At 54.7% G+C, this 24,574-nt stretch overlaps 2 protein-coding genes across 3 annotated transcripts; one reads left to right on the forward strand and one right to left on the reverse strand.

Moving 5' to 3' along the window:
- Positions 1-186: 186 nt before the first annotated feature.
- On the forward strand, positions 187-7,879 carry BACC1 (BPTF associated chromatin complex component 1). 2 transcript variants are annotated; one of them, XM_083881553.1, is made up of 6 exons: positions 187-309; positions 1,679-1,773; positions 5,638-5,739; positions 5,821-5,987; positions 6,473-6,565; positions 6,821-7,879. In XM_083881553.1, the coding sequence occupies exons 1-6, from the start codon at positions 289-291 to the stop codon at positions 6,823-6,825; spliced, it is 483 nt and encodes a 160-aa protein (XP_083737679.1). In that variant the 5' UTR covers positions 187-288; the 3' UTR covers positions 6,826-7,879. The 2 variants fall into 2 exon arrangements, with proteins under 2 accessions (XP_083737679.1, XP_083737680.1); XM_083881554.1 differs by lacking the exon at positions 5,638-5,739.
- Positions 7,880-8,351: 472 nt separating this feature from the next.
- Positions 8,352-16,470, reverse strand: LOC310921401 (acetylcholinesterase-like). The gene is given in 6 exon segments (XM_083881524.1): positions 8,352-8,481; positions 9,668-9,834; positions 10,984-11,186; positions 11,188-11,255; positions 11,486-12,559; positions 16,444-16,470. Coding segments are annotated over 5 exon segments (1,623 nt in total). The 5' UTR covers positions 12,549-12,559; positions 16,444-16,470; the 3' UTR covers positions 8,352-8,359.
- Positions 16,471-24,574: the final 8,104 nt, after the last annotated feature.

Below are 24,574 nucleotides of genomic sequence, written 5' to 3' on the forward strand. Positions count from 1 at the left end.
TGGAGGTTGCTGGAGGGTGAGGCGCCGCGGTGGGCGGGGCTTCTGAGGGAACAACCAATCAGAGAAAAAAGGGGCGTGGTTACATGAGGGCGGGACCAATGAGAGGGCGGCTCTGCAACGGTGGGCGTGGCTTGGGGTGAATAAGCCAATCAGAGTAAAAGGGGGCGTGGCCAACGTGAGGGAGGCACCAACGAGACGCGCGGGGCAGAGCGTCCCCTCCCCCCCGCCGCCATCATCGAGGAGCCGGAGCAGCGGCGGCGGCGGCCGGAGGGGCCGGGCCAGGCGGCCATGACCTCGGCGTCCACCAAAGTCAGCGATTTGGGGCGAATCTGGGGGATTTGGGGCAATTTGGGGTTTTTTTGGGGGGATGTGGGGGGGGTTTTGGGAGAGGGTGGGAGGCGTTTCCGGTTCGCGGCCATTTCCGGTCCGGGCGGGTCCGTCACAAAGAGGGGTCGGGCTGGGAGCGGAGCCCTCACGGAAGGTTCCGGGGGACGGGCCGGTTCCGGGGCTACTGGTCCCAGTTTGGGTCTTGATCCTTTTACTGGTCCCAGTTTGGGTCCCAGTTCGGTCCCAGTTTGGGTTCTGGGTCTGTTACTGGTCCCAGTTTGGGTCTCTGGGGTTTTACTGGTCCCAGTCCCAGCCCAGCTCCCAGTTCAGCTCCGGGTCCCAGTTTGAGCTCCCAGTCCCTCCGGAACCTCTCCCAGTTTGTCCCAGTCCTCCCCAATCTCTCCCAGTCCATCCCAGTATAACCCAGTCCCTCCCAAACTTCTCCCAGTCCATCCCAGTTTGTCCCAGTCCATCCCAAACCTCCCTCAGTTTGTCCCAGTTTCACCCAGTCCCCTCCCAGTGCTCCCAGTCTCTCCCAGTATAACCCAGTCCCTCCCAGTCCCCCCTAATCCCCTCCCAGTTCATCCCAGTCCCCTCCAAACCTCTTCCAGTTCCTCCCAGTCCTTCCCAGTTTGTCTCAATCCCCTCCCAGTCCATCCCAGTCTTTCCCAGTTCCCCCAAATCCTCCCAAATCTCCCTCCCAGTCCATTCCAGTTTGTCCCAGTCCCCCCCAAACCTCTCCCAGTTTGTCCCAGTCGCCCTAATCCCCTCCCAGTGCTCCCAGTCCATCCCAGGCCCTCTGAAACGTCTCCCAGTTTGTCCCAGTTGGTCCCAGTCCCTCCCAGTCTCTCCCAGTATAACCCAATCCCCTCCCAGTCCCCCCCAGTCCATCCCAGTCCCCCCCAAATCCCCTCCCAGTGCTCCCAGTTCCCTCCCAGTCCCTCCCAGTTCCCTCCCAGCCTCTTCTAGCCCCTCCCAGTCCATCCCAGTTTGTCCCAGTCCCCCCCAGTCCCCCCAAATCTCCCCAAATTTCCTTCCCACTCTCTCCCAGTTTGTCCCAGTTCCCTCCCAGTATAACCCAGTCCCCCCAGTCCCTCCCAGTTTGTCCCAGTTCCCTCCCAGTGCTCCCAGTCCCTCCCAGTCCATCCTAATCCCCTCCCAGTTTGTCTCAATCCCATCCCAGTCTCCTCCAAACCTCTTCCAGTTTTTCCCAGTCCCTCCCAGTCCCCCCCAGTCTCCCCAGTCCCCCCAGTTCCCCCCAGTCCCCCCAGTCCCCCCAGTCCCCCCAGTCCCCCCCAGTCCCCCCCAGTCCCCCCAGTCCCCCCAGTCTCTCCCCAGTTCCCATTTCCAGGTCGGGGAGATTTTTTCCGCCGCCGGCGCCGCCTTCACCCGCCTGGGGGAGCTGACGATGCAGCTGCACCCCGGGACCGACACCTCCCCCGCCGGGTGAGGGGGGATTTGGGGGGTCCTGGGGGATTTGGGGGGTTTTGGGGGGTCTTGGGAGGTTTGGGGGAAAATTTGGGGCATTTTGGAGGAAATTTGGGCGAAACTGGGGGAAAATTAAGGGAGATTTTGGGGGGATTTTGGAGGGGTTTGAGAGATTTGGGGGGATTTTGGGGAGATTTGGGGGGGTCCTGGGGGAAAATTTGGGGAATTTGGGGTGTTTTGGAGTATTTTGGGGGCATATATGGAGAAATTTTGGAAAAATTCCGGGAAATTTGGGGCAGATTTTGGGGGAATTCGGGAGATTTTGAGGGGAATTTGGGGGACTTTGGGGGTCTTGGGAAATTTGGGAGGAATTTGGGAAAATTTGGGGGGGTTCCTGGGAGGTTTGGGGGGTCCTGGAGGGATTTTGGGGGGATTTTGGGACATTTTGGGGAAAATTTGGGGAAAATTCGGGGAGATTTGGGGGCATTTGGAGGATTTTGGGGAGATCTGGGGGGTCCTGGGGGAAAATTTGGGGGATTTTGGGGGGAATTTGTGGGGGTTGGGGTCGTCCTGGGAGGTTTTGGGGGGAAATTTGGGGGATTTGGAGGAAATTTGGGGAAATTTTGGAAAAAAATGGGGGATTTGGGGGAAATTTGGGGAAAATTTGGGAGGTCTTGGGGGGAAATTTGGGGGGGGGGTCCTGGGAGGATTTTAGGGGAAGATTTGGGGGAAATTCGGGAAAGTTTGGGGGTTTTTGGGGGGGCTCAAAACCCCCCAGACCCCCCCAGGTCCCGCTGGACGGAGCCGGAGCTGTCGCTGCTCCGCGATTCCAAAAACGCCCCTAAAAAAACCCCAAAAATTCCTAAAAAAAATCCAAAAAAATCCCCAAAAAATCCCAAAAAATCCCAAACTCCTCCACAACTCCCAAAACTCCCCAAAATTCCCTCCAGGACCCTAAAAATTCCCAGGATCCTCCCAAAAATCCCCCAGGTTTCAGTGGGAGCTGTCGCTGCTCCGCGATTCCAAAACCGCCCAAAACGCCCCTTAAAAAACCCCTAAAAATCCCAAAAAAATTCCCCAAAAAATCCCCAAAAATTCCAAAAAAAAATCCCAAAACCTCCCAAAACTGGTGGGGTCCCCCAGGTCCCATTGGACGGAGCCGGAGCTGTCGCTTCTCTGCGATTCCAAAATCGCCCCTAAAAAACCTCTAAAAAACCCCTAAAAAATCCAAAAAAAATCCCAAAAATCCCAAAAAAATCCCAAAAAATCCCAAAAAATTCCCAAAAATTCTGGGAAACCCCCCAAACCCTCCCAGGTCCTGCTGGACGGAGCTGGAGTCATCACTACTCCGTGATTCCAAAATCGCCCCTAAAAAACCTCTAAAAAATCTGTAAAAAATCCAACAAAAAAAATCCCAAAAATCCCAAAAAAATCCCCAAAAAAATCCCAAAAAAATCCCAAAAAAATCCCAAAAAATTCCCAAAAATTCTGGGAAACCCCCCAAACCCTCCCAGGTCCTGCTGGACGGAGCCGGAGTCATCACTACTCCGCGATTCCAAAACCGCCCCTAAAAAACCTCTAAAAAATCTGTAAAAAATCCAAAAAAAATCCAAAAAAATCCCCAAAAAATCCCAAAAAAATCCCCAAACCCCCAAAATCCCCCAAACCTCCCTCAAACCCTCTGAAAACCTCCGAAAATTCCCAGAATCCCCCCAAAAAACTCTCCCAGATCTCACTGGACGGAACCAGAGCTGTCGCTGCTCCGCGATTCCAAAACCGCCCAAAACGCCTCTTAAAAAACCCCTAAAAACCCCCCAAAAAATCCCAAAAAAATCCAAAAAAAATCCCAAAACCTCCCCAAACTGGTGGGGTCCCCCAGGTCCCGTTGGACGGAGCTGGAGCTGTCGCTTCTCTGCGATTCCAAAATCGCCCCTAAAAAACCTCTAAGAAATCTGTAAAAAATCCAAAAAAAATCCCAAAAAAATCCCAAAAAATCCCCCAGAAAATCCCAAAAAAATCCTCAAAAAATCCCAAAAAAATCCCAAAATTTCTGGGAACCCCCCCAAACCCTCCCAGGTCCCGTTGGACGGATCCGGAGTCATCACTACTCCGCGATTCCAAAATCGCCCCTAAAAAACCTCTAAAAAATCTGTAAAAAATCCAAAAAAAATCCCAAAAAATCCCCAAAAAATCCCAAAAAATCCCAAAAAATTCCCAAAAATTCTGGGAAACCCCCAAAACCCTCCCAGGTCCTGCTGGACGGAGCCAGAATCATCACTACTCCGCGATTCCAAAACTGCCCCTAAAAAAACCTCTAAAAAATCTGTAAAAAATCCAAAAAAAATCCAAAAAAATCCCAAAAAAATCCCAAAAAATTCCCAAAAAAACCCAAAAAATTCCCAAAAATTCTGGGAAACCCCCAAACCCCCCCAGGTCCTGCTGGACGGAGCCAGAGCCGTCGCTGCTCCGCGATTCCAAAATCACCCCTAAAAATCCCAAAAAAATCCCAAAAAATCCCCAAAAAAATCCCAAAAAATCCCAAAAAAATCCCAAAAAACCCCCAAAAAATCCCAAAAAATTCCCAAAAAACCCCAGGACCCGCCAAAATCCCCCAGGTCCCGGTGAACGGAGCCGGAGCCATCGCTTCTCTGCGATTCCAAAACTGCCCCTAAAAAACCCCAAAAAAATCCTAAAAAAAATCCCAAAAAAAATCCCCAAAAATCCCAAAAAAGTCCCAAACTCCTCCACAACCCCCAAAACTCCCCAAAATTCCCTCCAGGATCCTAAAAATTCCCAGGATCCTCCCAAAAATCCCCCGGGTTTCAGTGGGAGCCGTCGCTGCTCCGCGATTCCAAAACCGCCCAAAACGCCCCTTAAAAAACCCCCAAAAATTCCTAAAAAAATTCCAAAAAATCCCAAAAAATCCCCAAACCCCCAAAACCCCCTAAATTTCTGGGATCCCCCCAAAATCCCCTTAAACTCCCTTGAAATGCCCCAAAAATCCCTGAAATCCCAATGGACTGAGCCGGAGCCGTCGCTGCTCCGCGATTCCAAAATCACCCCTAAAAATCCCCAAAAAATCCCTAAAAAATCCAAAAAAAATCCCAAAAAAATCCCAAAAAATCCCCAAAAATTCCCAAAATTTCTGGGAAACCCCCAAAACCCCTCAGGTCCGGTTGGATGGAGCCGGAGCTGTCGCTTCTCTGCGATTCCAAAAACGCCCCTAAAAAACCTCTAAAAAACCCCTAAAAAATCCAAAAAAATTCCAAAAAAATCCCCCAAAAATCCCAAAAAATTCCCAAAAAATCCCAAAAAATTCCCAAAATTTCTGGGAACCCCCCAAGCCCCCCAGGTCCCGGTGGACGGAGCCGGAGCTGTCGCTGCTCTGCGATTCCAAAATCGCTCCTAAAAAACCTCTAAAAAACCCCTAAAAAATCCAAAAAAAATCCAAAAAAATCCCAAAAAAATCCCAAAAAAATCCCCAAAAAATCCCAAAAAATCCCAAAAAATTCCCAAAAATTCTGGGAAACCCCCAAAACCCCCCCAGGTCCCGGTGGACGGAGCTGGAGCTGTCGCTGCTCCGCGATTCCAAAATCGCTCCTAAAAAACCTCTAAAAAACCCCTAAAAAATCCAAAAAAAATCCCAAAAAATCCCAAAAAATTCCCAAAAAATTCCCAAAATTTCTGGGAAACCCCCAAAACCCTCCCAGGTCCTGCTGGACGGAGCCGGAGTCATCACTACTCCGCGATTCCAAAACCGCCCCTAAAAAACCTCTAAAAAATCTGTAAAAAATCCCAAAAAAATCCCAAAAAATCCCCCAAAAAATCCCAAAAAATCCCAAAAAATTCCCAAAAATTCTGGGAACCCCCCAAACCCCCCAGGTCCCGCTGGACGGAGCCGGAGCTGTCGCTGCTCCGCGGGGCCGTGGCGCGATTCGGGGAGGACCTGAACCGGCTCAGCGCCCTCATCAAGGACCGCACGGTGTAAGGGGCTCAACTTTGGGGTCTCCCCCCATAAAAACCCCCCAAAAAACCCCCCAAAAAAATCCCAAAAATCCCCCTCAGGGCTCAGCTGAAGGCGGCGGCCAAGAGAAAAGCCTACGAGGACAGCGGGGTCCCCCTGGCCCCCCCCGGGGACTCCCCAAAAAAGGGGCCCCGGAAAGGCCCCCCCGGGGTGGGGACGGGACCCCCGGAGCCCCCGGGACCCCCCGGGAAGAGGCTCAAGGTCACAGGTGAGGGGGGTTGGGGGGGTTTTAATTGAATTTTGGGGGTTTTTTATTAATTTTGGGTTTTTTTGGGTCGGTCTTCATTAATTTTGGGGTTTTTTTGGCTCAGTCTCCATTAATTTTGGGGTCTTTTCCTTTTAATTTGGATTTTTTTTTGTTTTCTTCCTTTGAATTTTGGGGTTTCCTCATTAATTTTGGTTTCCCTTTTCTCATTAATTTTGGGGTCTTTTTTCTCATTAATTTCAGGGTCCTGTCTCATTTAATTTTGACATTTTTCTGGTTTTTTCCTTTTAATTTTGGGATTCCTCATTAATTTTGGTTTCCCTTTTCTCATTAATTTTGGGGTCCTGTCTCATTTAATTTTGGGATTTTTCTGTTTTCTTCCTTTTAATTTTGGATTTCCTCATTAATTTCAGGGTCCCTTTTTCTCATTAATTTGGGATTTTCTCATTAATTTGTGTCTCTAATGAATTAATTTTTGCCTCCCCCAGACCCCCCCGTGAGCGACTCCGACCCCCCCGGGGATCTCGTGGACGTGGAAGGATTTGGGGACCCTCCCCCCAAAAAACTCAACTTTGACCAGGGTAAGACCCCAAAAAAAAACCCCAAAAAAATTTGGGGGGTCCCCAAAAATTCAGGGGGTCCCCAAAAAAACCCCCCAAAAATTTGGGGAACCCATAAAAAAAACCCCAAAAAATTTGGGGGTCCCCAAAAAAAAAAAAAAACAAAAAAATTTGGGGAACACCCAAAAATACCCAAAAAAATTTGGGGGGGTCCCCAAAAATTCCCCAAAAATTTGGGGACCCCCCATTAATTTCTCCCTTTTTTTTTTTCCACAGCCTGAAGTTGGAGCCCCCTAAAAAAACCCCAAAAAATCCCCCAAAAAATCCCCAAAAAATCCCAAAAAATCCCAAAAAATCCCCAAAAAATCCCAAAAAATCCCAAAAAAATCCCAAATTTCCTCCTTGAACCCCCAAATTTGGGATTTTCCTCCCAAAATTTTGGGATCTTCCTGTTCCTCTCCCAAAATTTGGGTTTTTTCCTCCAGTTTTAATTCCCCCAATAAAGTTTTGGGGTTTCCTCCTGACTTTGTTCTGGTGTTGGTTTATTTTTTTGGGGTTTCTGTGTCGATTTTTGGGCTGTTCCCTCTTCAAAATTTGGGTTTTTTCCTGGTTTTTGGGGGTTTTGCCATTTTTTGGGGGGTTTTCTCCCCATTTTTTGGGGTCCCTCCCCATTTTTGGGGGGTCCTGCCCCATTTTTTTGGGGTCCCAGCCCCCAAAATTTGGATTTTTCCCTCATTTTTTGGGTCCCACCCCCATTTTTTGTTGTTTTTTTTGTTGTTGTTGTTGGGTTTTTTTCCCCAATTTTTGGGGTCCTGTCCCCATTTTTTGGGGTTTTTCCCTCATTTTTTGGGTTTTCCCCCCATTTTTGGGGATCCTGGATCCAATTTTTTGGATTTTCTCCCCATTTTTTTGGATTTTTTTCCCCCATTTTGGGGTCCCACCCCCGTTTTTGGGATCCCACCCCCCAATTCGGGGTTTTTTCCCTCATTTTTTGAGGTTTTTCCCTCATTTTTTAAGTCTTTTTCCCTAATTTTTTTTATTTTCACCCCATTTTTTTAGATTTTTCCCCATTTTTTGGATCCCACCCCTATTTTTGGGGTCCCCAATCACGACTCAGGTTTGGGGTTCAGTTTTTATTGGGGTCACACTGAAGGGGGGACCCAGGGGGGGCTCCCCAAAATATTTGGGGGTTTTTAGGGAGAATTTTGGGGTATCAGGAGAATTTTGGGGGGTCAGGGGTGGATTTTGGGGGGTCCCAGGTGGATTTTGGGGGGTCCCAGGTGGATTTTGGGGTGTCTGGAAGGGAATTTTGGGGGTTTTAGAGGAGAATTTTGGGATTTTTTTGGGGTGTCTGGACACGGTTTTGGGGGTTTGGGTTCAGTTTGGGGTGTCTGGGGTTGATTTTGGGTTTTTTGGGGTGTCTGGAAGGGAATTTTGGGGTTTTAGAGGAGAATTTTGGGGTGTTTGGGTTTTTTTGGGGTGCCTGGAAGGGATTTTTTTGGGGGATATCAGGAGAATTTTGGGGTGTCTGGGGTAGATTTTAGGATCTCTGGATGGATTTTGGGGTTCCCAGGTGGGTTTTGGGGTTCCTGGGTGGATTTTTAGGGTCCCAGGGTGGATTTTGGGGTGCCCCAGGAGGGTTTTGGGTTTCCAGGTGGATTTTGGGGTGTCTGGAGTGGATTTTTGGGGTTCCCAGGTGGGTTTTTAGGGCTCCCAGGTGGATTTTGGGGTGTCTGGAGTGGATTTAAGGGTCTCTGGGTGAGTTTTGGGGTGTCTGGAGCAGATTTTGGGGTGTCTCAGGGGGGTTTGGGGTCCCTAGAGGGGCTGGCAGCGCTCCTGGCGACTGTAGAGCTCGAACTGGCTCTTCCAGCGCATCATGTAGGAGCTCCAGCGGTGAAACTCCAGGCGCCACTGACGTTCCGCCTCCTCCATCGGCCCTGGGGAGCCCCAGATCAGCCCGGGGACCCCGAAATCGGATCCGGGGACCCCAAAAACCCCCCAAAACAGCCCCAAAAACCCCCAGAAACTGCCCCAAAACCCCCCAAAACAATCCCAAAATCCCCCAGAAACCGCCCTAAAAAAAACCCAGAAACTGCCCCAAAAAAAACCCTCAAAAACTGCCCCAAAACCTCCAGAAACCGCCCAAAAAAAACCCCAAAACTGCCCCAAACCCCCCCAAAAAACAGCCCTAAAAACCCCCAGAAACAGCCCTAAAACCCCCCAGAAATTGCCCCCAGAAACTGCCCCAAAACTCCCCATAAACCCCAGAAACACCCCCCAAAACCACCCCAAAACCCTTAGAAAAACTGCCCTAAAACCCCCCAAAAAACAGCCCCAAAAACTCCAGAAACCACCCCAAAAAAATCCCAAAAGCTGCCCCCAAAACCCCACAGAAACAGCCCCAAAAACCCCCCTTAAACCACCCCAAAAAAACTCAGAAAGAGCCCCCAAAACCCCAGAAACTGCCCCAAAAACCCTCCAGAAACAGCCCCAAAACCCCCCAGAAATTGCCCCCAGAAACTGCCCCAAAACTCCCCAAAAACTGCCCCAAACCCCCTCAGAAACAGCCCCAAAAAGCCCCAGAAAAAGCCCCAAAATCCCAGAAACTGCCCCAAAATCCACCCCAAAAATCCCCCAGAAACGGCTCCAGAAACTGCCCCAAAACACCCCAAACCCCCCCATGTCCTCACATCCCTGATGTCCCCAATGTCCCCATGACCCCAATGTCCCCAATGTCCCAAGTGTCCCCAGTGTCCCCAGTGTCCCTGATGTCCCTGATGTCCCCAATGTCCCCAAAGGCTCCAGTGTCCCTGGTGTCCCCAATGTCCCTGATGTCCCCAGTGTCCTCATATCCCCATGACCCCAAAGTCCCCAATGTCCCAAGTGTCCCCATGACCCCAGTGTCCCCACATCGCCAGTGTCCCCATATCCCCATGACCCCAATGTCTCCAATGTCCCCAGTGTCCCCAATGTCCCCACTGTCCCCAATGTCCCCAATATCCCCAGTGTCCCCAGTGTCCCCAGTGTCCCCATAACCCTGATGTCCCCAGTGTCCCCAATGTCCCCAGTGTCCCCAATGTCCCCAGTGTCCCCATGTCCCCGGTGTCCCCGGTGTCCCCTCACCGGTGACGTTGAGCAGTTTGGGCAGGAACCGTGTCCAGAAGGCGCAGGCCTGAGCGCGCAGGCCCTGGGCCACGGCGAGCGGCCGCGCGTTGAGCCGGGCGTAGCTCTGCCCCGACGCCGTGTACGACGGCCAGCGCCGCTCCCGCTCCGACGGCTCGTTGGGGTCCCTGCGCGGTGCGTGCCGGGCGTGGATCGGCACGGTCAGCGCCGGATCGGCCAAACCGAGGTCATCCAACCCATCCCAACCCAACCCATCCCAACCGAGGTCATCCAACCCATCCCAACCCAACCGAGGTCATCCAACCCATCCCAACCCAACCGAGGTCATCCAACCCATCCCAACCCAACCGAGGTCATCCAACTCATCCCAACTCAACTCAACTGAGGTTGAGTCATCCAACCCAACCCAACCCAACTCAACCCAGCCAAGGTCATCCAACCCATCCCAACTCATCTCAACTCATCGTGACTCATCCCAACCCAACTCAACCAACTCAACTCATCTAACTCAACTCATCCCAACTCACCCTAACCCAACCCAACTGACCCTAACCCAACCCAACTCATTCAGACTCAACTCAACTCATCCCGACCAAGGTCATCCAACCCAAATCATCTCAACTCAACTCAACTCAACTCAGCCCAACTCATCCCAAGCCAACCTAACTCAATCTCGAATCAATTCAACCCAACTGAGGTTATCCCAACTCAACTCAACTCAATCCCAACTCAACCCAATCCATCTCATCCAACTCATCTCAGTTGAACCCAACCCACGCAACTTAACCCGTCTCAACTCAGCCTCAACTCAACTCCTCCCAACTCAATCTCAGCTCAACCCAACTCAACTCATCCCAACTTATCCCAACTTAACCCAACTCAAACCCAGCTCAACCCATCCCGCTTTGACTCATCCAACCCAACCCAACTCATCGTAATTCATCCCAACCAATCCCATCCTGCTCTTCACACTTCATCCATCCATCCATCCATCCATCCATCATCCATTATCCATCCACGGGTCCATGAATTCACCCATCCATCCATCCATCCATCCACCCATCCATCTCTCCATGACGTCATCTCCCTCACCGTGGATTCATGGATTCCTCCATCCACCCACCCATCCATCCATCATCCATCCACCTCGGTTGGGTTGAGTTGGGTTGAGTTGGGATGGGTTGGATGACCTTGGTTGGGTCCATCCATCATCCATCATCCATCCATCCATCATCCATCATCCATCCATCCATGGATTCATAGATTCCTCCACCCATCCACCACCCCTCTCCCTCCCTCTCCACCCCCAGACCCACCCAGTGCGCGCAAAGTTCCCCCAGTATCTCATGATGCGCCTGCTCAGCGCCTCCTCCTCGGCCGTGTAGTTGAGCCCGGGGTTCAGCGGCTGCCCGAAGACGAACTCGATCTCGTAACCGTGCGGGACGCCCATCCACGGCGGCCACAGCAGGTTGGACGCCCGGTGGTCGAACAGGTAAGCGAAGACCGTCCCGCCGCGCTCGGCCCAGCGCTGGGCGAAGTGCATCAAGGGGCACACCACGTTGTGGTCGCCCACGATGTCGTCCAGCGCCTCGCGGTTCTTCACCGGGTTGTCCTGGTCCAGCCAGTCGGTGTATTGCAGCACCACGGCCTCGGCCGCCAGCTCGTTGGCCTGGGGCACGCCCAGCCGGACGCCGCCCAGGAACTCCTCGCGGCTGATCAGGCTCTCGTTGTCTTTGCCGAACCCCGGCACGCCGTAGACCAAGAAATAGGTTCCTTCGTCCTGCACGGCGCCCAACAGCACCTCGGCCTCGGCGCTGCCCGGCCCTCCCAGCAAGGCCTCGGGCGTGTCGGCCAGGAACTCCCCGTCCACCACGGGCACGAAGGCGAAGCGGAAGACGCCCTGCTGCGGCAGCACGGCCGCCTCGTGCTCCACCAGCTGCGGCGGCGCGGCGGCGCGGAGGCACGACAGCAGCTCCGTCTCGTTGGTCACCGCGCCGCCTGCGCCGGCGCCGCCGCAGCCCAGCAGCCGGCCCAGCCTGGCCGCTCGCCGCCGGCCCTCGGCCGCCCCCACGGTGGCCCAAGGCCCGTTGGGGGAGCCGCTCTGCAGAACCGCCCGCCGGAACAAGCCGCGGCTGCCCCCCGAGAGCAGGTGCAGCCCCACCGAGGCCGCGCCGGCGCTCTCGCCGAACAGCGTCACCGCGCCGGGGTCGCCGCCGAAGGCCGCGATGTTGGCTTGGACCCAACGCAAGGCCAAGCGTTGGTCCAGCAAACCGACGTTGCCGGGCGCTTCGGGGTGACCCGGCAACGCCAAAAACCCCAAAGCGCCCACCCGGTAATTCATGGAGACCACCAGGACGCCCTCGGCCGCCGCCAGGAATCGCCCATCGTAGACGTCCAGCGAGGCGGCGCCGCTGTAGAAGCCGCCGCCGTAAATCCACACCAGCACCGGCGCCGGGTCGGCCGGGCGCGGCGCCGGCACCCAGATGTTGAGGTACAGACAGTCCTCGCTCATCTCCCGGTTGGGGTTCCACATCTCGGAGCCGCCGAAGCCCGGGAACATGGTGTCCACCGGCTGGAAACAGGCGTGGGGGTGGGAGGAGGCGTCCAGGACCCCTCCCCACGGGCGGGCCGGGCGCGGAGGGGAGAAGCGCAGGGGGCCCAACGGGGGTTCGGCGTAAGGGATCCCCAAAAAGGCGGCGACGGACGAGGAGGGGCCGGCGGGGAGGTGGAAACCGCGGACGGCGCCGGAGGAGGTGGAGACCACCAGGTCCGAGGGGGTGGCAAAGGTGGGAGAGGGGGACAGGAGGAGGAGGAGGAGGAAAGGGAGGAAAAAATGGGTGGGGGGCGTCGGTGACGTCATCAGGGACGGGCGACCCCCCATGGCGGCGGAGGCTGCGGAGAGAGAGAGAAAATTTGGGGGGTTATGGGGGGGTTTTGGGGGGGTCTCCCTTGGGTGGGAATTTGGGGGTGGGATTTGGGGAGGGGTCTTCATTTTGGGGTGGGGGGTCTCTATTTTGGGGGGGGTTTGGGGTTCATGAGAGGTTTTGGGGGTGGGATTTGGGGAGGGGGTTTCTCTATTTTAGGGTGGGATTTGGGGAGGGGTCCCCAATAGAGTGGGAATTAGGGAGGGGTCTCCATTTTGGGTGGGATTTAGGGAGGGGGTTTCTCCATTTTGGGTGGGATTTGGGGGGTCCTGTGAGGTTTTGGGGATCTCCCTTGATGGGGAGGGGGAGGGATTTGGGGAGGGGTCCCATTTGGGGTGGTGGTCCCCAATTGGGGGGGGAATGGGGAGAGGTCAGATGAGGTTTTGGGGGCAGGATTTGGGGTGGGGCGTCTCCATTTTGGGGTGGGATTTGGGGAGGGGGTTTCTCTATTTTGGGTGGGATTTGGGGAGGGGTCCCCAATTGGGTGGGATTTGGGGGGTCCTGTGAGGTTTTGGGGATCCCCCTTGATGGGGAGAGGGTGGGATTTGGGGAGGGGTCCCATTTGGGGTGGTGGTCCCCAATTGGGGGGGGATTGGGGAGGGGTCAGATGAGGTTTTGGGGGTGGGATTTGGAGAGGGGTCTCCATTTTGGGTGGAATTTGGGGGGTCATGGGGGAATTTTGGGGGTCCCACTTGGGTGGGAATTTGGGGGTGGGATTTGGGGAGGGGTCCCCATTTTGGGTGGAGGTCTCCGTTTTTGGGTGGAATTTAGGGGGTCATGGGGGGGTTTGGGGGGCCCCCTTGGGTGGGAATTTGGGGGGGTCCCCATTTGGGGTGGGGTCTTCATTTTAGGTGGTATTTGGGGGGGTCATTGGGGGGAGTTTGGGGATCTTCCTTGGGGGGGGTCCCCAATTGGGTGGGGGTCCCCATTTAGGGTGGGGGTCTCTATTTTGGGTGGAGTTTGGGGGGTTTCCTGTGAGGTTTTGGGGGTGGGATTTGGGGAGGGGTCCCCAATTGAGTGGGATTTGGGGAGGGGTCTCCATTTTGGATGGGATTTTGAGGACGGGTCCCCAATTGGGGGGGGGGTTTGGGGGGATCCCCAATTGGGGGGCTCATGTCAGGTTTGGGGGGGTCCCCAACTTTTGGGTGGGATTTGGGGAGGGGTCCCCAGTTGAGGTGAGGGGGGTCCAACTTTTGGGTGGGATTTTGAGGAGGGGTCCCCAATTTTGGGTGGGATTTGGGGGGGGGCTGGGAGTGACCCATGGAATTTTTTTTTGGGGGGGGGTCTCTGATGCTTTTGAGGGTTTGGTTTTTTTTCCCAATTTAAAGCGACCCCTCCCCAATTTTTGGGGGACCCTCCCCCAAATCTCCCAGTTGGTCCCAGTCCCTCCCAGTGCCCCTCCCCCCCCCCATAGGGACCCCTCCCCCCGCCCCTCCCCCCCGCCCCTCCCCCCCCGGCAGGTGCCGATCCCAAAAATAGCCCCAAAAATCCCCGGCCGGAAACTGCCGGGGGGGGGGAGGGGCGAGACGGGGCCTGTGGAGGACCCCGGGCCCTATAGAGACCCCAGACCCTATAGAGACCCCAGACCCTATAGAGACCCCACAGACCCTATAGAGACCCCAGACCCTATAGAGACCCCAGACCCTATAGTGACCCCAGACCCTATAGAGACCCCACAGACCCTATAGAGACCCCAGACCCTATAGAGACCCCCGGGCCTTATAGATCCATAGGGACCCCCCCGGCCCCTATAGAAAACCCACAGACCCTATAGAGACCCCCGGCCCCTATAAAGACCCCCCCAATCCCCTCTAGAGACCCCCCGGGCCCTATAGAGGCCCCATAGATCCTATAGAGACCCCCCAATCCCCTATAGAGACCCCCTCAATCCCCTATAGAACCATAGGGACCCCCCCGGCCCCTATAGAGACACCGCCCCCCATCCCCTATAGATCCATAGGGACCCCCTCGGCCCTATAGAGACCTCCCTGGCCCCTATAGAAAACCCACAGCCCCTATAGAGACACCCCCCCTCCCATTCCCTATAGATCCACAGGGACCCCCCAGCCCTATAGTGACTCCCCCATCCCCTATAGATCCACAGGGACCCTCCTGGCTCTATAGGGACCCCTCCATCCCACCCCCTATAGAGACCCTTCACCCATCCCCTATAGATCCACAGGGAGATGCTCAAGCCCATAGGTCTGGCCCTAGAGATCCCCTATAGATCCATAGGGGACCCTCCCAGCCCTATAGGGACCCCTATAGGTCCACAGAGACTCCTCCATCCCATCCCATCCCATCCCCTATAGATCCATAGGGGGCCCTCCCATGGATGCATGGGGGACCCTCCCCAGCCCTATAGCGACCCCTCCATCCCCTATAGATCTGTATAGGAACGTCTCCCTTCTATTCCCTATAGATCCATAGGGAGGCCCGGTCCTATAGCGACTCCTCCCTGCCGTCCCCTATAGATCGCCTATAGGGAACCCCCAGCCCTATAACGACTCCTCCATTCCGTTCCGTCCCCTATAGATCCATAGGGACCCTCTCCCGACCCCTATAGATCCACAGGGAGACACTCAACCCCATAGATCCAGCCCTAGAGATCCCCTATAGGGATCCCATATGGAACTTCCAGCCCCTATAGATCCATAGGGACCTTCCCAGCCCTATAGGGACTCTCCATTCCCCTATAGATCCATAGGGATCCTCCATCCCATCCCCTATAGATCCATAGGGAGATGCTCAACCCCATAGATCCGGCCCTAGAGATCCCCTATAGAGATCCCATAGGGAACCCTTCCTCATCCCCTATAGATCCATAGGTGCTCAATCCTATAGATCCAGCCCTATAGATCCCCTATAGATCCATAGGGATCCTCCATCCCATCCCCTATAGATCCATAGGGAGATGCTCAAGCCCATAGATCTGGCCCTAGAGATCCCCTATGGAGATCCCCTATAGAGATCCCCTATAGAGATCCCATAGGGAGCCCCATCCCCTATAGACCCATAGGGAGACCCTCAAGCCCTATAGAGACTCTCCATCCCCTATAGATCCACTGGGAGATGCTCAGCCCCATAGATCCGGCCCTAGAGATCCCCTATGGAGATCCCCTATAGGGATCCCCTATAGAGATCCCCTATAGAGACCCATAGGGAGTCCATAGATCCCCTATAGGGACCCTCCATCCCCTATAGATCCCCTATAGGGAACCCCCAGCCCCTATAGATCCCCTATAGGGAACCCCCAGCCCCTATAGATCCCCTATAGGGACCCTCCATCCCCTATAGATCCCCTATAGGGAACCCCCAGCCCCTATAGATCCCCTATAGGGAACCCCCAGCCCCTATAGATCCCCTATAGGGACCCTCCATCCCCTATAGATCCCCTATAGGGAACCCCCCAGCCCCGCCCCCCATGGCCCCTCCCCAAAAGTGGTACCCGGAGTGGGGGGGGGGAGTGGGGGGGGGGTCCCTATGGATCTATAGGGGATGATGGGGGGAGGGGCGATGGGTGGGGGGGGTCCCCAAAGGATGGGGGCGGGGCGGGGGGGGGTCTCCCAAGGGTGGGGGAGGGGCGATGATGGAGGGTGGGGGAGGGGCCATGATGGGTGGGGGTCTCAGGTGTGGGGGAGGGGCGATGATGGATGAGTGGGGGGGGGGGGGGGGGTCTCCCATGGGTGGGGGAGGGGCGGGGCCGCTCCCATTCCCACGGATGGATAAGAACCATTAATGGGGGGGGGGAGGGGATGGGGGGGATGGGGGGGATGGGGAGGGGTCCCGGGGTGGGGGAGGGGTCCGGGGGTGGGGGAGGGGTCCCCGGGGTGGGGGAGGGGCGGCACCCACCCCTCTCTGGCGCTGCCGCGGCCTCGCTCCGGCTCCGGCTCTGCAAAACACCGGGGGGGGGAGGGAGGGGAGGGGTTAAATTGGGGGGGGGGAGGGAGGGGGAGGGGCCAAAGGAGCCGCCCCTCCCCCTCCTTATCGCCCCTCCCCCCTTATCGCCCCTCCCCCCCTGCGGCAGCGCCGCCCCTCCCCCCGCGCCGGGAAAAGGGGGGGGGGGAGGGGGGAGGGGGGGGAGGGGAGGATGCGCTGCTCGACCCCTCCCCCAACAGCAGCACCTGCCGCCCCTCCCCCACCCCGGGGGGGGGTTTGGGGGGAAATCTGGGGATTTTTGGGGGGATTTTGGGGGGTTTGGGGGGGATTTGGAGGATTTTTTTGGGATTTTTTAGGGATTTTTTGAGATTTTGGGGGGGATTTTGGGGGAATTTGGAGCATTTTTGGGGAATTTTTTAGGGATTTTTTGAGAATTTTGGGGGATTTTTGAGATTTTTGAGATTTTGGGGGAGAATTTGGAGGGGCTTGGGGGAATTTAGGGGGATTTTGGAGAATTTTTGGGATTTTGGGGGAATTTGGAGGATTTGGGGGGAATTTGGAGGATTTTGGGGGGATTTGGAGGATTTGGAGATTTTTGGGGGGATTTTTTGGAGAATTTTGGGGTTTGGGGAAAATTTTGGGGATTTGGGGGGAGATTTTGGGGGGATTTTTTGGGATTTTTTTAGAATTTTTGGGATTTGGGGGAAGTTTTGGGGATTAGGGGGGAATTTGGAGGATTTTGGGGGAGATTTGGGGGGATTTTTTGAGATTTTTGGGGGATTTTGGGGGGAATTTGGGGGATTTTGGGGACGATTTGGGGGAATTTTTTGGGAATTTCTTTGAATTTTTGGGAATTCTGGTGAAATTTGAGGGAATTTTGAGGGGATTTTGAGGAAACTTTGGGGGGATTTGGGGGAATTTTGGGGAAATTTTGGGGGATTTAGGGGTTCGTTCTCCTCCCCCCTCCTCATTGTCCCCCCAGGTGTGTCACTGTCCCCCCCAGGTGTCCCCAGGTGTGTCCCAGGTGTCCCCAGGTGTGTCACTGTCCCCTCCAGGTGTGTTACACCCTCACCTGTCCCCCCCAGGTGTCCCCAGGTGTGTCCCCAGGTGTGTTACACCCTCACCTGTCCCCCCCAGGTCTGTCACTCTCCCCCCCAGGTGTCCCCAGGTGTGTCCCAGGTGTCCCCAGGTGTGTCACTGTCCCCCCCCAGGTGTGTCACTGTCCCCCCAGGTGTGTCACTGTCCCCTCCAGGTGTGTCACTGTCCCCTCCAGGTGTCCCCAGGTGTGTCCCAGGTGTCCCCAGGTGTGTCATTGTCCCCCCCAGGTGTCCCCAGGTGTGTCACTGTCCCCCCCAGGTGTCACCAGGTGTGTCCCCAGGTGTCCCCCCCCGCATTGTCCCTCTCGTGTAACCCCTGACGTGTCCCAGGTGAGTCCCGAGGTGTGTCCCCAGGTGTGTCCCCAGGTGTGTCCCCAGGTGAGTCCCCAGGTGGCCCCTCCCCCACCCCGTGGCCGCCGGCCAAGGGTCACCCGCCCCTCCCCCACCCTGGCGCAGGTGCGGCCCCGCCCCGCGGTGACGTCACCGGGGACACCCCGGGGAGACACTGGGAGGGACTGGGACAAACTGGGAGACACTGGGAGTGACTGGGAGGGGACTGGGACATACTGGGAGGACATACTGGGATGTACTGGGAGAAACTGGGAGGCGCTGGGGGGATACTGGGAGGGCACTGGGAGGGACTGGGAGGGAACTGGGATGGACTGGGAGACACTGGGAGGGACTGGGGAGACACTGGGAGGGACTGGGGAGATACTGGGAGGGCACTGGGGAGATACTGGGGGATACTGGGGACATACTGGGAGTGACTGGGGGGTAATGGGAGGGGACTGGGGGATACTGGGAGTGACTGGGAGGGCACTGGGACAAACTGGGAGTGACGGGGGGGTACTGGGAGGGACTGAGAGGGACTGGGAGGGCACTGGGAGATACTGGGAGACATTGAGAGGGACTGGGACTAACTGGGCGTGGACTGGGAGGGACTGGGAATGACTGGGTTGTATTACACTGATACAGGTAAGTGCATTGATACAGGTAACTCATACAGGTAACTATATTGATACAGGTAACTATATTTATATAGGTAACTATATACAGATATCTATATTTATACAGGTATCTATATACAGGTAACCACATTTATACAGGTAACTACATTGATACAGGTAACTATGTTTATACAGGTAACTACATTGATACAGGTACCTGCATTGATACAGGTAACTACGTTTATACAGGTAACTACATTGATGCAGGTAACTATATACAGGTAACTACATTTATACAAATAACTACATTGATACAGGTAAATATACAGGTAACAATATTGATACAGGTAATCACATTTATACAGGTAACTGCATTTCTACAGGTAATTACATTTATACAGGTAACTACATTTCTACAGGTAACTACATTTATACAGGTAACTAACTATACAGGTAATTACATTTCTACAGGTAACTACACTTATAGAGGTAACTGTATTGATACAGGTAACTGCATTGATACAGGTAACTACATTGATACAGGTAACTACATTTATACAGGTAACTATATTTATACAGGTAACTATATACAGGTAATTACATTGATACAGGTAACTGCATTTATACAGGTAACTACATTTATACAGGCAACTATATACAGATATCTATATTTATACAGGTATCTATATACAGGTAACTACATTTATACAGATAATCACATTTATACAGGTAACTATGCTTATACAGGTAACTACATTTATACAGGTAACTATATATATACGGGTAATTATATTTATACAGGTAACTACATTTGTACAGGTAACTGCATTGATACAGGTAACTATATTTATGCAGGTAACTATATTTATACAGATAATTACATTTCTACAGGTAACTACACTTATACAGGTAACTGTATTGATACAGGAAACTACATTTATACAGGTAACTATATACAGGTAACTACATTTATACAGGTAATGACATTGATACAGGTAACTACACTGATACAGGTAACTACATTTATACAGATAATTACATTTATACAGGTAACTACATTTCTACAGGTAACTGCATTGATACAGGTAATTATATTTATACAGGTAACTATATTGATACAGGTAACTACATTTGTACAGGTGACTATATTTCTACAGGTAACTATATTGATACAGGTAACTACATTGATACAGGTAATTACATTTATATAGATAATTACATTTATACAGGTAACTGCATTGATACAGGTAACTACATTTACACAGGTAACTACATTTATACAGGTAACTACATTGATACAGGTAAATATACAGGTAACAATATTTCTACAGGTAACTACATTGATACAGGTAACTACATTTATACAGATAACTACATTTATACAGATAATTACATTTATACAGGTAACTATGTTTATACAGGTAACTATGTTTATACCTGTAACTATATTTATACAGGTAACTACGTGTCTTTACAATTGTAAATACCTACATTATTTACAATTTCATGCCAATGCCCAGGGCTCACACTGAAAGTGTCATTTCTACTCTGACCCAATCCCCTCTCACTCCCTTGTGTCACTGTCCCCCCCCAGGTGTGTCACTGTCCCCCCCCAGGTGTGTCACTGTCCCCCAGGTGTGTCACTGTCCCCCCCCAGGTGTGTCATTGTCCCCCCCCAGGTGTGTCTTTGTCCCCCCTCAGGTGTGTCATTGTCCCCTCCAGGTGTGTGGAGGACAAGGAAGAAGAAGAAAAACATGAGGTTCCACCCAAATTCCTTCATTTTATTCCCCATTTACCTCTATTTTATGAAACTCCAAAACTACCGAATTAATTCATTCTGTGAACTCTAAAACTACTGAATTTTTCATTTTCCTGCCGCGCCGAATTTTTCATTTTTCTGTTTTCACACCTTTGGTGGTTTGTGATTCCTCCCTCAGTGCCGGGAGCCTCTCCCAGGGACTAAAATCAATCCCGGTGTTTTCCTGGGCTCTGGGCCAAGGTCTCCAAACTCTCTGTGGGGTCAAATTCCCGTCAAATTCCCTTCCTGGGGTCCCAGGGAGGCCAAGGGGACCCTTCGATGTTGGTGCCACCTCCGTGTCCCCATGTCCATGTCCCCACTGGCCACCAGGACATCTCTGTGTCCCCATTGACCCTGGTGACAACTCTGTGTCCCCAATGGCCACCAGGACATCTCTGTGTCCCCACCGACCCCTGTGACACCTCCATGTCCCCAATGGCCACCAGGACACCTCATGTCCCCATGTCCATGTCCCCAATGGCCACCAGGACATCTCCATGTCCCCACCGACCCCTGTGACACCCCCGTGTCCCCATTGACCCTGGTGACATCTCTGTGTCCCCATGTCCATGTCCCTGATGGTCACCAGGACATCTCCATGTCCCCATCCCCGTGTCCCCACTGACCTTGGTGACACCCCCAATGTCCCCACTGACCCCTGTGACAGCTCCATGTCCCCATCAATCTTGGTGCCACCTCCGTGTCTCTGTCCCCATGTCCCCACTGGCCACCAGGACATCTCTGTGTCCCCACTGACCCCTGTGACACTTCCATGTTCCCAGTTGCCACCAGGACACCTCATGTCCCCATTGACCCCTGTGACACCCCCGTGTCCCCATGTCCATGTCCCCAGTGGCCACCAGGACATCTCTGTGTCCCCACTGACCCCTGTGACACTTTCATGTCCCCATCGATCCTGGTGCCACCTCCATGTCCCCATCCCTGTGTCCCTACTGACCTCAGTGACACCCCCAGTGTCCCCACTGATCTCAGTGACACTCCTGTGTCCCCATGTCCCCAATGGCCACCAGGACATCTCCGTGTCCCCACCGATCCCTGTGACACCTCCATGTCCCCAGTGGCCACCAGGACACCTCATGTCCCCATTGAACCTGGTGACATCTCTGTGTCCCCATGTCCATGTCCCCAATGGCCACCAGGACACCTCCATGTCCCCACTGATCTCAGTGTCACTCCTGTGTCCCCATGTCCATGTCCCCAATGGCCACCAGGACATCTCCATGTCCCCACTGACCCCTGTGACAGCTCCATGTCCCCATGATCTTGGTGCCACCCCCGTGTCCCTATGTCCATGTCCCCAATGGCCACCAGGACATGTCCATGTCCCCACCAACCCCTGTGACACTTCCGTGTCCCCACTGATCTCAGTGACACTTGTGTGTCCCCATGTCCCCAGTGGCCACCAGGACACCCCCATGTCCCCATTCACCCTGGTGACATCTCTGTGTCCCCACTGACCCCTGTGACACCTCCATGTCCCCCTTGATCTTGATGCCACCTCCATGTCCCCAACCCCATGTCCCCACTGGCCACCAGGACATCTCTGTGTCCCCATCCCTGTGTCCCCACTGACCTCAGTGACAACCCCAGTGTCCCCACTGATCTCAGTGTCACTCCTGTGTCCCCATCTCTATGTCCTTGAGGGCCACCAGGACACCTCTGTGTCCCCATCCCCGTGTCCCCACTGATCTCAGTGACATTTCTGTGTCCCCCATGTCCATGTCCCCGATGGCCACCAGGACGCTTTCATGTCCCCCTTGACCTCGATGCCACCTCCATGTCCCCATCCCTGCTGTGGTGACAACGGTGACAGTGGTGACAGTGGTGACAACGGTGCCAGCGGTGGCAGCCCGTAGCTCGGGGCGCGGCCGCCGCATTCTCCGCCGCCTGTGTCACCCTCGTGTGTCACCGCCTGTCACTGTCACCCCCTCCCCTCCCCTCCGCCCGCCAACCGAGGGGACAAAGGTCCGGGGCCACCCCCTGTCCCCCCACCCAGCGCTGATATTGTCACCGTGACAGGGACAGTCGCGCCCAGACGGGGACAGGAGGTGGCCATGGCAGGGGGGACACCGGGGACCTTCGTCATTGTCGTTGTCACCTGCGCCATCACAGGTGAGGGGACATGGGGGGACATTGGGGGACATCAGGGACCTTCATCATTGTCGTTGTCACCTGCGCCATCACAGGTGAGGGGACATGGGGGGACATTGGGGGACACTGGGGGGACCTTCATCATCGTCATTGTCACCTGTGCCATCACAGGTGAGGGGACACTGAGGGGACATTGGGGGGGACCTTCATCATCGTCATTGTCACCTGCGCCATCACAGGTGAGGGGACATTGAGGGGACATTGGGGAACATTGCGGGAGGACCTTTATCATTGTCACCTGTGCCATCACAGGTGAGGGGACATGGGGGGACATTGGGGGACGCTGGGGGGACCTTCATCATTGTCACCTGTCCCATCACAGGTGAGGGGACACTGAGGGGACACTGAGGGGACACTGAGGGGACATTGGGGAGGAAGAGGATGGTGGGGAGAGGTTGGGGGTCTTGGAGGAAGAGGAAGAAGAGGAAGAGGGTGAAGAAGAAGAGGATGAAGGAGAAGATGAAGAGGAGGAATTGGGGTGGGAGAGGCTTGAGGGGTTCAGATCTGAAGGTTTTGGAGGAAGAGGAGGAGGAGGAGGAGGAGGAGGAAGGGGATGAAGAAAAGGAGGAGTTGGAGGGGTCTGTGGTCTGAAGGTCCTGAAAGAAGAGGAGGAGGAGGAGGATGAAGGGGATGAAGAAGAGAAGGAGGTTTGGGGGTTGGATTCGAGGGGTTCAGGTCTGAAGGTCTCAGAGGAAGAGGAGGAGGAGGAAGGGGATGAAGAGGAGGAAGAGGAGGAATTGGGGTTGGAGGGGTCTGTGGTTTGAAGGGCCTGGAGGAGGAAGAGCAGGACAATGAGGAGGAAGAGCAGGACAATAAAGAGGAAGAGGAGAACAATGAGGAGGAAGAGCTCAAAGGGTGGAGACAACGGGGGAGAGGCTGGAGGGGGATGATGGGGGAGGAGGAGGAGGAAGAGGAGGAGGAGGAAGAGGAGGAGGAAGGGTCGAGGTCTCCTCATCTCCTCCCTGGGGGTCTCTGCTCACCCCGGCCCCTCCCCCGCAGCCACCATTGTAGGGACCAGCAGCACCTCAGAGACCCCAGAGACCACCTCGGACATCCCAGGGACCACCGAGACCACCCTGAGCACCTCAGAAACCACCCTGAGCACCTCAGAGACCACCTCGGACACCCCAGGGACCACAGGGACCACCGTGAGCACCCCAGAGACCACCACAGACACCCTGAGCACCCCAGGGACCCAAGAGACCACCGTGAACACCACAGAGACCACCCTGAGCCCCACAGGGACCACCGTAAGCACCACAGGGACCACCACAACCACCCCAGAGACCTCAGAGATCACCACGGGCACTCCATGGACCACAGAGACCACCCTGAGCCCCACAGGGACCACCCCAGGCACCCTAGAGACCACCTCAACCCCCCCAGGGACCACAGAGACCACCCTGAGCACCACAGAGACAATCTCAACCACCTCAGGGACCACCACAAACACCCTGAGCACCACAGAGACTATCTCAACCACCTCAGGGACCACAGAGACCACCCTGAGCACCACAGAGACTATCTCAACCACCCCAGAGACCACCTCAGAGATCCCAGAGACCACCCCGAGCGTCACAGGGACCACAGAGACCACCCTGAGCACCACAGGGACGATCTCAACCACCTCAGAGACCACCCCAGACACCTCAGGGACCACAGAAAGCCCTGTGACCACCCCAGGGACCAGCAACACTGAAGGGACCCCCCTGAGCACCACGGACACCCCAGGGACCACCCTGAGCACCCCAGAGACCACCTCGGACATCCCAGGGACCACCGAGACCACCCTGAGCACCACAGGGACCCCCACGACCACCCCAGAGCCCCCCACCGTGTCCATCAGCACCCTTGGGAGCCCCACAACTCTGCCTGAGAGCACCACAGACACCACAGGGACCCCCCTGAGCACCACAGAGACCTCAGGGAGCACCCCAGGGACCAGCACAGACACCTCAGGGACCACGCCGACCATCCCAGAGACCACCGTGACACCCACCAGCACCCTTGGGACCCCCACAACTCTGCCTGAGACCACCACAGCCACACCAGGGACCACCTCAACCATCCCAGGGACGACCTCGGACACC

This window comes from Zosterops lateralis (genome assembly GCF_965231275.1).
Source record: "Zosterops lateralis genome assembly, chromosome: 34".
Taxonomy (NCBI): Eukaryota; Metazoa; Chordata; class Aves; order Passeriformes; family Zosteropidae; genus Zosterops; species Zosterops lateralis.

What these genes read in the sequence shown, in the direction of transcription:
- BACC1 (XM_083881553.1), top strand. Translation starts at nt 289, where the DNA reads ATGACCTCGGCGTCCACCAAA. An exon ending in TGACCTCGGCGTCCACCAAA is followed by an intron (nt 310 to 1,678) that starts GTCAGCGATTTG and finishes TCCCATTTCCAG; the next exon opens with GTCGGGGAGATTTTTTCCGC. An exon ending in CTCATCAAGGACCGCACGGT is followed by an intron (nt 5,740 to 5,820) that starts GTAAGGGGCTCA and finishes AATCCCCCTCAG; the next exon opens with GGCTCAGCTGAAGGCGGCGG.